Source organism: Idiotropiscis lumnitzeri, chromosome 6, assembly GCF_059441095.1.
Source record: "Idiotropiscis lumnitzeri isolate Australia: NSW breed Sydney's pygmy pipehorse chromosome 6, RoL_Ilum_1.0, whole genome shotgun sequence".
NCBI classification, from domain to species: Eukaryota; Metazoa; Chordata; class Actinopteri; order Syngnathiformes; family Syngnathidae; genus Idiotropiscis; species Idiotropiscis lumnitzeri.
The window spans coordinates 12,129,091-12,143,131 of record NC_142396.1 but is presented as its reverse complement, the minus strand read 5'-3'; the positions used below and the strand labels follow the sequence as shown (position 1 = coordinate 12,143,131).

General features: G+C 39.0%; 1 protein-coding gene across 9 annotated transcripts in view; it reads left to right on the top strand.

The window, feature by feature from the left end:
* Positions 1-14,041, top strand: part of kif21a (kinesin family member 21A) — a 33,000-nt gene that overhangs the window by 10,174 nt on the left and 8,785 nt on the right. For 5 of the 9 annotated variants that reach the window (XM_088298073.1, XM_088298071.1, XM_088298077.1 and 2 more), the window contains 21 exons: positions 194-334; positions 402-536; positions 828-1,004; positions 1,368-1,483; positions 1,556-1,751; positions 1,980-2,169; positions 3,420-3,486; positions 3,668-3,871; positions 5,543-5,596; positions 6,860-6,950; positions 7,282-7,396; positions 7,940-8,128; positions 8,361-8,560; positions 9,599-9,706; positions 9,788-9,856; positions 9,934-10,076; positions 10,445-10,589; positions 11,466-11,660; positions 11,733-11,834; positions 12,407-12,572; positions 13,050-13,070. In XM_088298073.1, coding sequence (XP_088154199.1) covers positions 194-334; positions 402-536; positions 828-1,004; positions 1,368-1,483; positions 1,556-1,751; positions 1,980-2,169; positions 3,420-3,486; positions 3,668-3,871; positions 5,543-5,596; positions 6,860-6,950; positions 7,282-7,396; positions 7,940-8,128; positions 8,361-8,560; positions 9,599-9,706; positions 9,788-9,856; positions 9,934-10,076; positions 10,445-10,589; positions 11,466-11,660; positions 11,733-11,834; positions 12,407-12,572; positions 13,050-13,070 — 2,824 coding nt within the window. The remainder of the gene's footprint in view (positions 1-193; positions 335-401; positions 537-827; positions 1,005-1,367; positions 1,484-1,555; positions 1,752-1,979; positions 2,170-3,419; positions 3,487-3,667; positions 3,872-5,542; positions 5,597-6,859; positions 6,951-7,281; positions 7,397-7,939; positions 8,129-8,360; positions 8,561-9,598; positions 9,707-9,787; positions 9,857-9,933; positions 10,077-10,444; positions 10,590-11,465; positions 11,661-11,732; positions 11,835-12,406; positions 12,573-13,049; positions 13,071-14,041) is intronic. The other 4 variants (XM_088298075.1, XM_088298079.1, XM_088298074.1 and 1 more) reach the window with 3 other exon arrangements.

The following is a 14,041-nucleotide window of genomic DNA, read 5'->3' as shown; positions in this document are numbered from 1 at the left end:
TCGTGATACGGGAAGTCATTTTAGGTGAAAACATTTCCGCAATTTGCCCAAAAATGGCTGCTTCAAACCCAAATGACGGATTTCCTGTTCAATATAGGGCATGGGTCCTTAATACTTTTCATGCGCCCAATTATGACAAACATGTCTATCGACCTATTGACATTTTTGCATTGTGTTATGTGTCTTGGCTCAGCTTTACAATGAAGAAGTTCTGGATCTGTTTGACTCTGTGCGGGACGGGAAGCAGAAATCTCACATTAAGATCCATGAGGATGCCAATGGGGGGATCTACACTGTGGGTGTGACCACACGCACTGTGTCCTCCGAGGCCGAGGTACGACATTTGAGTAGGACAATTTCCAGTTCAATGACGTCACTAATATTTGTCACCGGTAATTCAGATGATGCAGTGCCTGAAGCTGGGCGCTCTGTCTCGAACCACCGCCAGCACGCAGATGAACGTCCAGAGCTCTCGCTCACACGCCATATTCACCATCCACCTGTGCCAAGTCAGAGTCTGTGCCTCTCCCAACAATGTGAGCCACACACCACAATACGCAAAATGTATTCTTTTTCATGACATTATATAATTTTTTCAATTTTCAATTTAAAAATACAAATTAATTAACTTTTTTTAAAATTATGAATCCATTTGTGTAAAAAAATGCACATGGCTTTTGAGTACATTTCTAATAAATGTATGAATGTATTTAAACAAATGTATACAAACTGTAAAATAATTAGTTAAATGTAAATTGTTTCAATTGTAAAGACATTGCTTCATTTGATGGTAAGACTTGCTGTGTCTTCCTTCCTGGTCCATGTAGCAAGAAGACGGCGACGACAGTGACAATCGAGTCTCCAATGGCAACGGAGACATGGATGAGTACGAGACGCTGAGTGCTAAATTTCATTTTGTGGACCTGGCCGGCTCTGAGAGGCTCAAGAGGACAGGTGCCACGGGAGACCGAGCCAAAGAGGGCATATCCATCAACTGTGGACTGGTGAGTGAGAATAGTGTTGTACTGACATCTGATGGACACCATTTGAAATATGTGTGTATGTTTTACTCTTCCTTTCCCTTTTAGAACGTTTAGACTAATTAAAACACGCTTTTTAATCACATTGTGATAAATGCTTCTGAACACCACCAAAAAAAGTAACGAGAAGCATTAAATGTTGCAATGCATCTAACATGTACACAATCATGAACCCATCTTACATAAATTACTATATTCAGTAGATGAATTATTCAACAAAAAACAACTACCTTCACATGAGGCTTTTCAATAGTGTTGTCCAGCATAATAGACTATGTTAAGTATATTGATTGATTATTTCATTCATTCATTTTCTGTTCTTAAAAGCTGGCTCTGGGGAATGTTATCAGCGCTTTGGGCGACCGCAGCAAGCGGTCCTCGCATGTGCCTTACAGAGACTCCAAACTGACCCGACTTCTGCAGGACTCCTTGGGAGGAAACAGGTCAGTGGAGACACACTGCTCTTTGCTTTTCACCATAATCACACACTATAGCCCTATCCTTACGTGTCTCAGCCAAACAGTGATGATCGCGTGCATCAGCCCGTCCGACCGCGACTTCATGGAGACGCTCAACACACTCAAGTACGCCAACCGCGCACGCAACATCAAGAACAAGGTAGTGGTGAACCAGGACAAAGCCAGCCAGCAGATCAGCGCACTTAGGACGGAGATCGCCAGGCTGCAGATGGAACTAATGGAGTACAAGACGGTGTGTGTATAACTGGGATGTGGCTGTGTTCAGTATGAATCAGTCACATTTGATCTATTGTTAAATTGGAGTCTGTGAAAATTTGGTTGTTTAAGTTCACTCTTGATGGGTGGGCAGGAACTCCATAGTCCTTGCTCTTTGTGTACAAAGAATAAAAATGACATTTTACATAACTTGTCCCCTTTTAAAAGAATGAAAAAGTACTGACTGCCATCCTCCCATGCTCAGGGTAAACGCTTGGCCGGCGAGGATGGCGTGGAGAGCTTTAGCGACATGTTCCATGAAAACGTCATGCTGCAGACGGAGAATGGCAACCTTCGCGTGCGGGTGAAGGCCATGCAGGAGACCATCGACGCCCAGCGGGCAAGACTCATGCAGCTGCTCAGTGACCAGGCCAACCAAACCCTCGCCAGAGCAGGTAGGTACCTCCAAACACTGCAGCAAGATAGAAAAAGATCACATTCGGATTTTCTGGAAACAAACACAGCCGCTGATTAGCTAGTCATGGTGTAGTACAACCTCTTCTTTGCATTGAGTTTGGGCCGAGCCCCAATGCGGAGAGCAAAAAAGAGAAAATTATAAAAAATAAAAAAAATAAAAAATAAATAAAGATAATTTTGATCAAATTAATGGCCCTTATTACTAGTTTCAACCATAAACCCTAGCATACTCTTAAATAGGACTTCAAACTCATCTTACAACATTACTCTAAAAAATAAGTGGCTTACAGTAGCTGATGTTTTCAAACTACCCCGGAAGTGCAGACATCCTGGCACTTTACAACCCTTTAAACATACCAATAACTATTTTCTTATTAGTCATTTTATCACGACTCAGTGATCCATTCATGCTCAGATTTATTGCTTTTTTTTAATACAAACTGTATGTCACAAAAAAACCCTTATCTTTAGTTGGGCACTTGCTCTACCTTACGTTAACCTGCTAACCTTTCTCTGCATCATCGTGAGAAGTTAACGCCCTGCTGTCCACTGGCCTCTCTGTGGGTCCCCTACTGGCATCTTCCGTCACGTTTCCGTTGCCCGTCAATCCGGTTGGCTGTCAGCTGGTGGCCAATGCTACCTACTCCTCCGCTAACATGGCGTCTTTGAACAAGCAGAGCGGGTTTTCCAGAAGCTGCACTGAAATATGCAGATAGGTGCGAATAGGTTTGTTTTTCTGCAAAAAGGGGGCTAGGTTCTCCAAAAATAATCTTGAGAAAGGAAGTTGAAAAAATGGTGATTTGCGAATCAGCAAGAAGTTCATCGTATTCAGATTTTCGGGGGAAAAAAAGAAGAAGTGCATCTCAAGCTCTGACTCACGGATATTGTGGTTAACCGTCATGCTTTTTGGCAGTACATCAAACTCGCTGAACTTGTCAGTCAAGTCAACCAAAGGCACACTAAGTACTAAGTTGAGTTGTTAAATTAGATATCACTCTTTACCTCCATAATGCCAAATAAATGTTTTACAACTAGCACTATCTGTAAAAAAAAAAAAAAAAAGGTAAAGGAGTAAGTACACATTAATTTTCCTCAAAAATACATTAAAGCTGTTTTGTTAAAAAAAGGAAAACGTTTACATTTAGATGGACATCATTTTTAATATTAATAATAATAATATGTTTGACTCTGTAGCATTAATAATGAACCTCTTTTCTTTCTTGTTCAGGTGAAGCAGGCACAGAGGAAATTGGCAACATGATTCAGGGTTACATCAAAGAAATTGAAGACCTCAGGTAAACACAGCCTGATGCTATCCGTTAGTCTTTACCCCGGGGTGAAGCAACACAGCTGGAGTTTAAAACTTTAAATGGGTCACATTTTGTACTTAGTACCATTGGTAATGTATTTGTACTTGGTTCATGTTGCAGGTTCAATTCCTGATTTGTCTTGCTTACGTACTGTTCTGGTCCTCAGAGCCAAGCTTCTGGAGAGCGAGGCGGTGAACGAGAGCCTGCGCAAGAACCTCTCTCGCGCTTCCAACCGCCAGGCTTTCTACGGCGGGCCTGGCTCTTTTTCCTCTTCCTCCTCTGCCCCTGAGAAGGAGACGTCCGACATCATCGAGATGGCAAAGAAGGACTTGGAAAAGCTGAAGAAGCGAGAGAAAAAGAAGAAGAAAAGGTGAGCAAAGATTGAATGTTGGGATCTGAAAAGTCATTCAGTGGTCTTTGTGAAAGTTAGAAAAAAATTGCACCATTTGACCAATTGACACACAATTAGCTAGACATTTCCATCAATACAGTATGACATCCCAGGAAAAGCCCAATGGCTTGTGTCTGAATTTGAGAAACAAGTCAGCCATTTCGATTTGAAGCAACCATTTTGGGGAAAATTCTAGTGCTTGTACTTTGTCGAACTCCAACTACAGCATTTATCCGAATGCGCCCATTCACAAACAGGTATGCTAAAAATAAATAAATAAAATAAAAAAAACTGGCCACACTAAATGGCTTTACTTTTTAATTAATTGTCTCATTTTGTGGCAGCATAAAAATTTCGACCGCACAATGAACTAGTTTTTGGGGACAGTGCCGTACTTGTTCCTTTGTTATTTGGCAGCGTTTCTGCGGATCTTTAAGAGTCATTAAATGGATTTGGTGAAAATTAAAACCATAATTGGCATTAACTATGATATTCAGAAACATTAAGTAAATTAAAACTCCATTGGTAGGTTGCCAAGTAGCAGTTAGCACCCAGCTAGGTTCCTAGGTTGCTCCAGCTCTGGGACCCGTTCAAGAACCAAGAGCCGAATGTATGCCTGGATTGTCACTTGGAGTGTCTCCAAGTCACTTGCTCTATAGGTGTGAGGCTTATTTTATTCATTTGTGTTATTTCTGGCTTGTTTGCAGGAAATCCAATAAAGTTGCTTTTAATTTGAAAAGACGCATGTTGCGTTTCTGGTCACTAACATGAAACGCTACTGCCATCTAGTGGCAAAGAAATTACCTGTACACAAAACTGACTCAGTTTTTAACTTTTTAACTGTACTGTATAATATATCTTTTGAACTTCATATCGCTATAAATTACTAGAAAATTACTGTGTCAATGAACTAAAAGATACAGCCATAGTTTTATTAGGTAATCATATATTACACATGTAAACCTTTAAAAAATATTTTATTGTAAATTTAAGAATGATAGAAAACGAGTGACTAATGAATAATTAAATTTGGTTTAAGTTGTATTAAAAAGTATTGAATTAGATTTGCTAATATCTGCAGAATCCCTCTTAAATTAATACGGCCTACAAGTGTTTTTCGTTCAAAAATTTCTATAATTACAACTTTTTGTTTTCTACACTTTGTGTATATTAGCAACTGACTATGACGCGTTACAAAGACCATAATTTGGGGGGATTTATTGTTATTTTTTATGAATTTACAATGGCCGTCAATTATTCACGTACTTTTAACTAATCGCAGACTGGTCACGTCACTATACCCAATGAGCCAATCGAGAAAAAGTTCGTCAGGATCCATCCTCCCCCGTCACCCCTGAACCGATTGTTCCGATGAGGAACAATTTCCCCATACTTCCTACTGCAGTAATTCTGCAGCTTGCTCGAGTTGTAGCACCAGGAAAGCAAAACAGAAGGACAAAAGCAGTATGGATTGACTTTAGATACTTTTGAAATTAAGATTAAAGGTGTTCACTGACGGTGCTACTGTGCAATAAGAAATAGGAATGAATAGACCCCTGAGTTCTGGAAAAAGATGCACTTCTCGCACTCTTCCTTCCTCTCTTCATCTCTCTTCACTTGTCGTTTAACTTTTCACTCCCTCCCATGAAGACTACAGCAGCTGTTGGAGGAGCGAGAGAGGAGGGAGGAGGAGGTTGTCGTCAGGTTTGTTGGCTTCCACCCTCCTGCTTTCCCTTTTGCTCCTCACTTTTGAACTCATCCTCATCATAATCATGAAACACAAGCCTCAGTCTTGCCTATAGTTCGCCCATCAATGCTGCTTGTTTGTCATTTAAGAAGTTATTTTGATTCATATAAAGTTGGACTTTTGTGATGCTAAAGCTGTGAAACATCTGGCATAGATTTGAAATAACATTGGTTGCCAACTTTGGATGAAGCATTTATCCAAAATAGCTTTAATTCTTTTGCCATTTTTTCCAATTATTTACATTGCATTGTCCCTCTTTTCTTTTCATTATTTCACATTCTGTATTTTTACCAACAAGCTAGTGACAGCACACACTGCTCATCATCCAAAACATTAGGTACACCTGCCTGTTTTCATGACAACCATTACAGCTGTTTCAAAATTACTGCGTTTGTAATATTTTTGTCTAATATTATTTGTATATTCTGGATTTTTTTGGTCTATATTTTGTTGTATTTCTTTTAATATTTGATCATATTTTTGGGCCAGTTGTATTTTTGTGTAATATTCTTCGATTGTTCCTCTAATATGTTTATATTTCCCACCCATAATTTTCCAGAGTATTTGAATATATTTTTTGTCTGAATGTGTCTTAATTTATTTGTCTAATATCGTTGGTGTAATAATTATTTTCTATTTTTTGGAACATTTTAATTTATTTAACTGAATTTTGTAACATCTGAATTTTTTTCATTTCTTCATATTTTTCCACCTAATATTGTCTATCTTTTCCATAATATAGATTTTTAATTTCAAACAGCTCAGATAATGCATGGAATGTATTTAAATATATATTTGAATAGTTTTACAATATTTTGAGCATTATTTGTTTCACTGCTCTTTGTTGCACTGCTCAAGTGTACCTAATGCTCTGACTTGTACTGTTGTTAACAAATCTCTAACGTCGCTTTTCTTACTTATTTTGTGATATCATCATTTTGCTCACTATATTATTTTTTTAATGATTTGACTTCTTCATCACGCTGCCTTGACAGTGAAAACTAAAATGTCATCATGTGTACCTAATGTGCCCAACTGGGGCATGTACCGTATGTCGTGTGGCCAATGTTAACAGAAACATTGCTGAAACACTATGGAAACTAACGCTTGATAAATTGTTGTGCTGAAAAGACAGTGATTATCCTCATGTAATTTTGAGTAATAATACTAATGAGAGTGTTATTTAATAAAAGAAAAAATGATGTACTTCCATCTTTCAGTGTAGGCAAAGAGGACATTCCCGACAACGAACAGGAGAAGAGCAGTGACAAGGAGAACAACGTTGAGCGAGCCAGCGATGATGCCGACATGGTGAGTTGCCCCACATACACCAACTGTCTTGATAATAGAGAACCAATGCAAAGTGTAGTGTTCAAACATGCATGATCTAAAATAATAATTGATAAAGAAAATACTAATTATATCAACACCATCATAATCTATTAAACAAAAAAAGTTGAAAATATCTAAAAAAATATATATATGCAATGCCAGAATTTGAATTTAATGCTTATTTAAAAACACTCTTCTTTTTAAAGTAATTTTCTTATTGCCCTCGGTATCTTGCTCCCATTGTTTTCATGATGCAAAAATAACCAGAACTAATTTATCTTTAAACTTTTGACTGCTCATCACCTGTTAGGACGCGCAGGATGGGAGTGAGCATGATGAAGGAGAGGAGGAAGACGAAGAGGAGGACGAGGACATGGAAGTGGAGGACAGCTCAGAGGATTCTGACTCTGAGTCGGATGAGAAAGGTGTGAGCATTCTGGTAAAATCAACAAGTCACGTCAAGTATATATACTCTAGTCCTGGAGCAGCAAGTTGGGCTTTAACACTTAACTATAAAGCCCATTTTGCCGGTCTCAATCTTGTAAAGAATGTCAATGTGCAGACTTTATATATAAGCTGTATATTTTGAAATGTTTCAAAGGATGGCAGAACTGAGCCTCGATTTTGTCAATAAACGATAGTTTCAGTGTGTCTGTATTTTCCATCCAGTATTTTGGGGATTTTATTCTATTCGTAGGGGTTTTTACTTTTGATTTGATTTTTAGTTTCCTCCATCTATCATGCCTGTTCGGTTGATTGACATCTCTAAACTGTCAATAAGTGTAAATGTGAATATGCCCAGCAATGCACAGACCGTTGACTAGTCCGAAGTGTACCCCACATAACTGGGATAGGCTCCAGCTCACCCGCAACCACCTAAAGGGAATGTGCGGCACAGAAGACGGATGGACATTTTCACGATGTTTTATCTCTTGCTACATCCCTAAATTTGTATGGATGTTCCGCAGAGAACTTCCAGGCAGACCTGGCCAACATCACGTGCGAGATCGCTATCAAGCAGAAGCTGATTGACGAGCTGGAGAACAGCCAGCGCCGTCTGCACACGCTCAAGCAGCAGTATGAGCAGAAGCTGATGATGCTGCAGTGCAAGATCAGGGACACGCAGCTGGAGCGAGACCGCGTCCTCCAGAACATGAGTAAGTGTTTGGATCCATTCATCATCATGGATGGATGCACAGGTGGCAATAGAAGTGTCGCTACTTAATAAGTACAGATGTCATCAGAAAGTACTTGCTGATGTAAATCCTTCTCATTTTCTATTCTATACAATTAAGTTAAGTACTGATACTTGAAAAATCTACTTCAGTGCTGTCATGAAGTATTTGTACTTTGTTGCTTCCCACTTCTGACCGTGTGCATGTTCTTCAGACTCTGTGGAAAGTGGCTCAGACGACAAGGCTCGCAAAATCAAGACCGAGTATGAGAGGAAGCTGAGCGTGATGAACAAGGAGCTGCAGAAGTTGCAGTCGGCCCAGAAGGAACACGCCCGCCTGCTCAAAAACCAGTCGCAGTACGAGAAGCAGCTACGCAAGCTCCAGATGGATGTGGCCGAAATGAAAAAGACCAAGGTAACACTCATACGCAGGAAACGTCACAAAGTGGAACAAAATGGATGAGAATTTCCATGGAGCAAATAATGGCACTTAAGATTAAGTCAAATCCTGTTTTTTGTTATAGTGAGAACATCTTTTTTTTTTTAAACATCTCCCGCATGCTTCAAACACATTTAAACATATCATATCAAACATAACAGATCATTAAGCATGCTAAAAAAATAAAACAAAAAACAAATTCCAAGCATAAAATGTACAGAAAATACTGTTAGTATTGTAGTATCTGTTACATGTCACCGACCATTATTGTATTTTTATCATCAATATTTTATTCATATGAATATTTTTTCTATTGGTCTACACCCGAAATCCATCTGGGAACCAATAAAGGATATCTTATCTAATAAATACAAAGGAATACAATTTAAATTTTATAATGCTTTTTTTAATTTATCTTCCATATTTTTAGTCCGATAAGAACATTTTTCCTCAGCACTGGGAACTGGGATAGAATAAAATAAAACTATTAATTTTTGGACAATATTCTTTTAAGTCATTTTAACATTCTTAACTGCCCCAGTCAAGTGTAAAAACAAATTACCTGTGTTATCGTTAAACTAAAATAAAGTCTTTGAACAGACTTGGCATGATATGGAGCGATGAATAGTTTTTTTGGTCATTTCTATGCTAGTCATTACCTGTTCAGTGACATGATAATCACATATGTGTTTACTTTGTTTTAATCTGCTGTCTGTTGCCAGGTCAGCATTGCAAATCAGAATCAGAATCACTTGCTAATAAAAATTAAATAAATGAAATACATACTTAAAATATGCAATGTGATGCTAGGTCTAAGTAATTACTAGTTAAGGTAAGGATCATGTGAGACAAAGTAGCCAAATGCGACCTACAAGGTAAATTTCCTTTTCTATGGTGTTATCATCACACATTCTCTCCCTCAATGGTGACATCATCCCCCTAAAAAAGTGTCACAAAATAAGAACCAATGAAAAGGTTTTTGGATCTGACTTTCACATTGTTTGTTTTGTTCAGGTTCGCCTCATGAAGCAGATGAAGGAACAGCAGGAGAAGAACCGCATGAACGAGTCCCGCCGTAACCGGGAGATCGCTTCCTTGAAGAAGGACCAGCGCAAACAAGAGGTCAGTGGACCGCCCACGGTCCTCGTCCTCTCTCGGTTGAACCGATGATGTACAGTCGTCGTCTTTTCTATGTCTCCTCAGCACCAATTGAAGCTACTGGAGGCTCAGAGGAGGCAGCAGGAGCTCATCCTCAGGAGGAAGACGGAGGAGGTGGGCTTAATCCTCTTGGTGGCGCTTTTTCTTTTTTTCGCACGCTGCATTCCTATGTCCTCCATGTGTGTGGTCAGGTGACGGCACTGAGGAGGCAGGCCAGGCCCACCTCGGGGAAAGTCATTCGAAAAGTCAACCTGCCAGATCCCAACCAGGACTCGTCCCACCGGCCCCCCTCTGGACGTATGTACACTGGACATGGCGCTCCTAATGGCACCAGGTACGACGACTCTTATTAGTTATGTTTTTAACGCATTTTCAAATTGTCTTTTATACTATCCTTACTCACTGTATCGTTTAAAGATGAACTTGTCTGATTGTTATCAAATTTCAACGTCATATACAAAGACGGGTAGGCAACAATAAATTGTGAAACTTTCGAGTTTACATGATTGCTTCTGGGCGGAGCAAGGCAAATTTTCATCATGAAAATTTTATTGATTGATTGATTTGAATATTGTCATTGCACATACACAGTAGTACATAGCAACACCATTCTCTGAAACACTGATTATTTTCTGTCTTTCAATGACTTTGTTTGTCCTGAAGCCACATGAAACCAGATATATCCATTCCTCTTGTGTCCAGGTCCTCCCCCAGGCGCGCCGGTGGCATTTACTCCACTCGGATGGCCCGCAACAAGTGGCAGTCTCTTGAGCGCCGCATCTCTGACGTGATCATGCAGAGGATGACCATCTCCAATATGGAGAATGACATGAACCGCCTCCTCAAGGTAGGTTTGTATACGAGGCAAAAAGGAAGCGAGGTGGCGATCCTATAAAATGTCCACATATGGAAATGAGCAACACGAGGAGTTGACTAAGCGCTAGAGATGAGGGTCAGGACGATGAAGTGACATATTAATATAAGCTGCTTTTTTTTTGTTAAACTGTCACCTCCTCATTTTGTTTTTATCATTTGTCTTAAAAATATTTCTTGGAAAAATATTTTTTAAAATACTCTTACTGTTTTTCAAAAATAAAATTTCTGTTATTTTTTTAAGGCTGAAGTTAGATTTTTTTTTTAAGAAAAAACATTTAGATTTTTAAAGTAAACTTTTTGAGAATAGAGGAAAAATGTGTGTTAGTCATATTTTTTTCAAGAATAACGTTACTTTTTCAGTAATATTTTTTGAGGACGCAAAGTCTTTGAAAAAAATTGGAAATGGCCATAGATTTTTAGACTGAAGTAGGATATTTTACAACAACATATTTTTTTAAATAGGCATTTTTTTTCAGAAAACGTAACCTATTACAAACAAAAGTAATTTTATTTTATTTCTTAAATTAAAAAAAAGTCTTTATTACGAAATGCCATTTTTAATTAAACTAAAATTGGAGTCCTGGGGTGACTACTTTGGTTAATTCGTTTTGACACATCTGGTAATTCTCTTATCATTCATTAAAACATATCTGTATAATTTGATGACATAATAAAATTCTACATTTTAATTTCCCCCAAAATTAGCATACATCTTAATATTTTGGTCCATGCAGCACATCTTGATTGGAGTTTCTTAAACAAAACATGTCCGGGTGCATTTGGTCAGCGTTTATTCAGCGGGCCGCTATATGAACGGTCACCATAGTCAAGTGTCTTGTTTCCATAGCAACGCGAGGAGCTGACCAAGCGCAAGGAGAAGGTGGTGAAGAAGCGAGAGCGACTGGCCAAGGAAGGTTCCGAAACAGAGAAGGCGGTGGTCCCGCTCAACGAGGAAGTGGACGCGCTGGCTGCCAACATTGACTACATCAATGACAGCATTGCAGACTGTCAGGCCAACATCATGCAGATGGAGGAGACTAAGGTGAGGAAATTTAATAGATGGATGACAAGATGTCAGGATTTGTCGCTCATCAAGCTTTGTGTTGGTATCTAGGAGGAAGGTGACACCGTGGACATCTCTGCTGTGATTGGTTCCTGCACTCTTGCGGAGGCTCGTTTCCTGCTGGATCACTTTATGTCTATGGCTATAAACAAGGTATGTATATATGGTCCCTAATTTCCTTTGATTAATATGCAAATTTCTTTGCAAGAAAATTATCCTTAATTGTCAAAAATACCTTTTTGAAAAATTCACAATTAATAGATGTTTACCATTACCTAGATGTTGTCAAAAAATGTAGACATATTCTAACATGATAGTTATATTTAAACTGTGCATAGCAGCACACGACTTTCCTCTCTAAAAACATTACTGCAAATTTAGATAAATCTAATATTTTGGTCAATGAGACGAAGTGACGTCATAACCGAGATTTTGTCTGCTAATACACCACTCTTAAGCAATTGAGCATGGGGGGGAAGTGCATAGGTGGCATAGTCATCAGAAATTTAGGTGCTGTACTATATTTCACGTTCTCTATATTTTGTACCACAAGGTGCCGCTAGCGTGCCACATATGAAACTTATTGCACGTCTTTGCAATATGCATATTGAATGGGCCATTATCATGATCGCGATATTTTTTCCAGATATTGTGCATCCCTACCACTTCGTCTTATGCTCCCAGACTTTACAATAGATGTGAACCTCTGTGTGTGGTTGTGTCAGGGTCTGCAGGCGGCCCAGAAGGAGTCCCAGGTGAAAGTAATGGAGGGCCGCTTGAAACAGACGGAGATCACCAGCGCCACTCAGAACCAACTCCTCTTTCACATGCTCAAGGAGAAGGCAGAGTTCAACCCGGAGCTGGATGCGCTGCTCGGCAATGCCCTGCAAGGTAGAGGGCGATATTTTGACTTTGACACTTAACTTGTCAGGTAGCATTAGGTTGCTGCTTGTTGCATGACTTGTTCAATTTCCCATCACCTGCTGCTGATTATGAACTGTTTTCAAATAGGGCCTTTTCAAACTATTGAGAAACAAACGTTTGAGGAATCTATAGCTTGTGTCTCAATGCTTTTGTCCCTCTAGCAGTGCTGAATGCCGCCTAATCAGCAATTAAAACAGGGATTTATATAATGCAGTACTTTTTTACTGGCCTTAAAACCTTTGTCCACAGTGTATTGTGAATAGTGCTTAAAGACCTGTAGTACAGTTTGCCAGCGTGTGTTCAGCGGGATGCTTTCTAAAGTATCTTTACTTCCTTCCATTTTTCTTTTCCTTTTCCTCCCCCCCAACTGTGGTTTTGATTTGTCCATTTTGTCGTATTTTCTGTTTCCACACGATTTCCTTTTGTGTTGTGGTGTTCTTACAGAGCTAGGTAATGTGCCAGCTGGTAAGTGGATCGACATCATCAGAGTCTGCTTTTTGAGCGCATGCACTTTATTGAACTAACTTGAACAGGTGCATGAGGTGCAGCCAGTTTTCTCTTTCCTCCACTTCCCCGCCAGCTCATCACCTGCTGCAGCCTCCATGCTTTAGCACCCTGCTAACCCGCTGGCACACACACACACACACACACCCTCACACACAGGAAGCATTCATGGATCACGTGACCGTCTCTGTAGGTCATCCCCAGGAGCCCCAATCTAACGATTCCTTCAACCCCTTCTCTTTTTCTGACCAATCTCTGCGAAGAAGGCGTTCCCGTTGAAGCGGCATGGCGCTGCGTTGACATCGCCTGCCATCATCCACCTCCCTCATTCACCTTCCTGAAATCCATTCTCCTCGGCTTTTCACTACAGCGGTGCCTCCAATGTGCAACATTATTATCATAGAATTCAGCAATACAATAAATGTCAATGTCAATTGTATCCACAAATCAACGCAAATGCACAAATGATGTTACGGGTGCTAACAAAAATAATACACAAGACTTATTAAATCCATCTAGATGTTATTATTTTTTTGTATAAAGTTCAGTTCCTATTTTTTTGCAAGAAAAACAGTTGTGGTTTGTTTTCAAACAGTCAATGCATTTTTTAAGGAAATATTTTGTGTTCCTAAAATAAATTTTTTCAAGAAAAAGGGGGCTTCTTACCCCTAGATATTTTTCATTGTAGGTTTTTGAGGGTGTAATTTAAATTTATTATTCTAATTTTTTTTCAGGATAAAATTTTTATTTTTTAGAATGTCATTTTTGGGGACATTTTGTCAAAATAAGTTCAATTTATTATTTGTTTTTTTAAAAGAAAATTTCATTTTTTTATACTGTATTTTTAAGTATTATATATTCAATCCCAAGAAAAAAGATGGTATATTTATTTTCCTTACTTTTCCTTAACTTCAAAGAAGAAAAAAATGGTG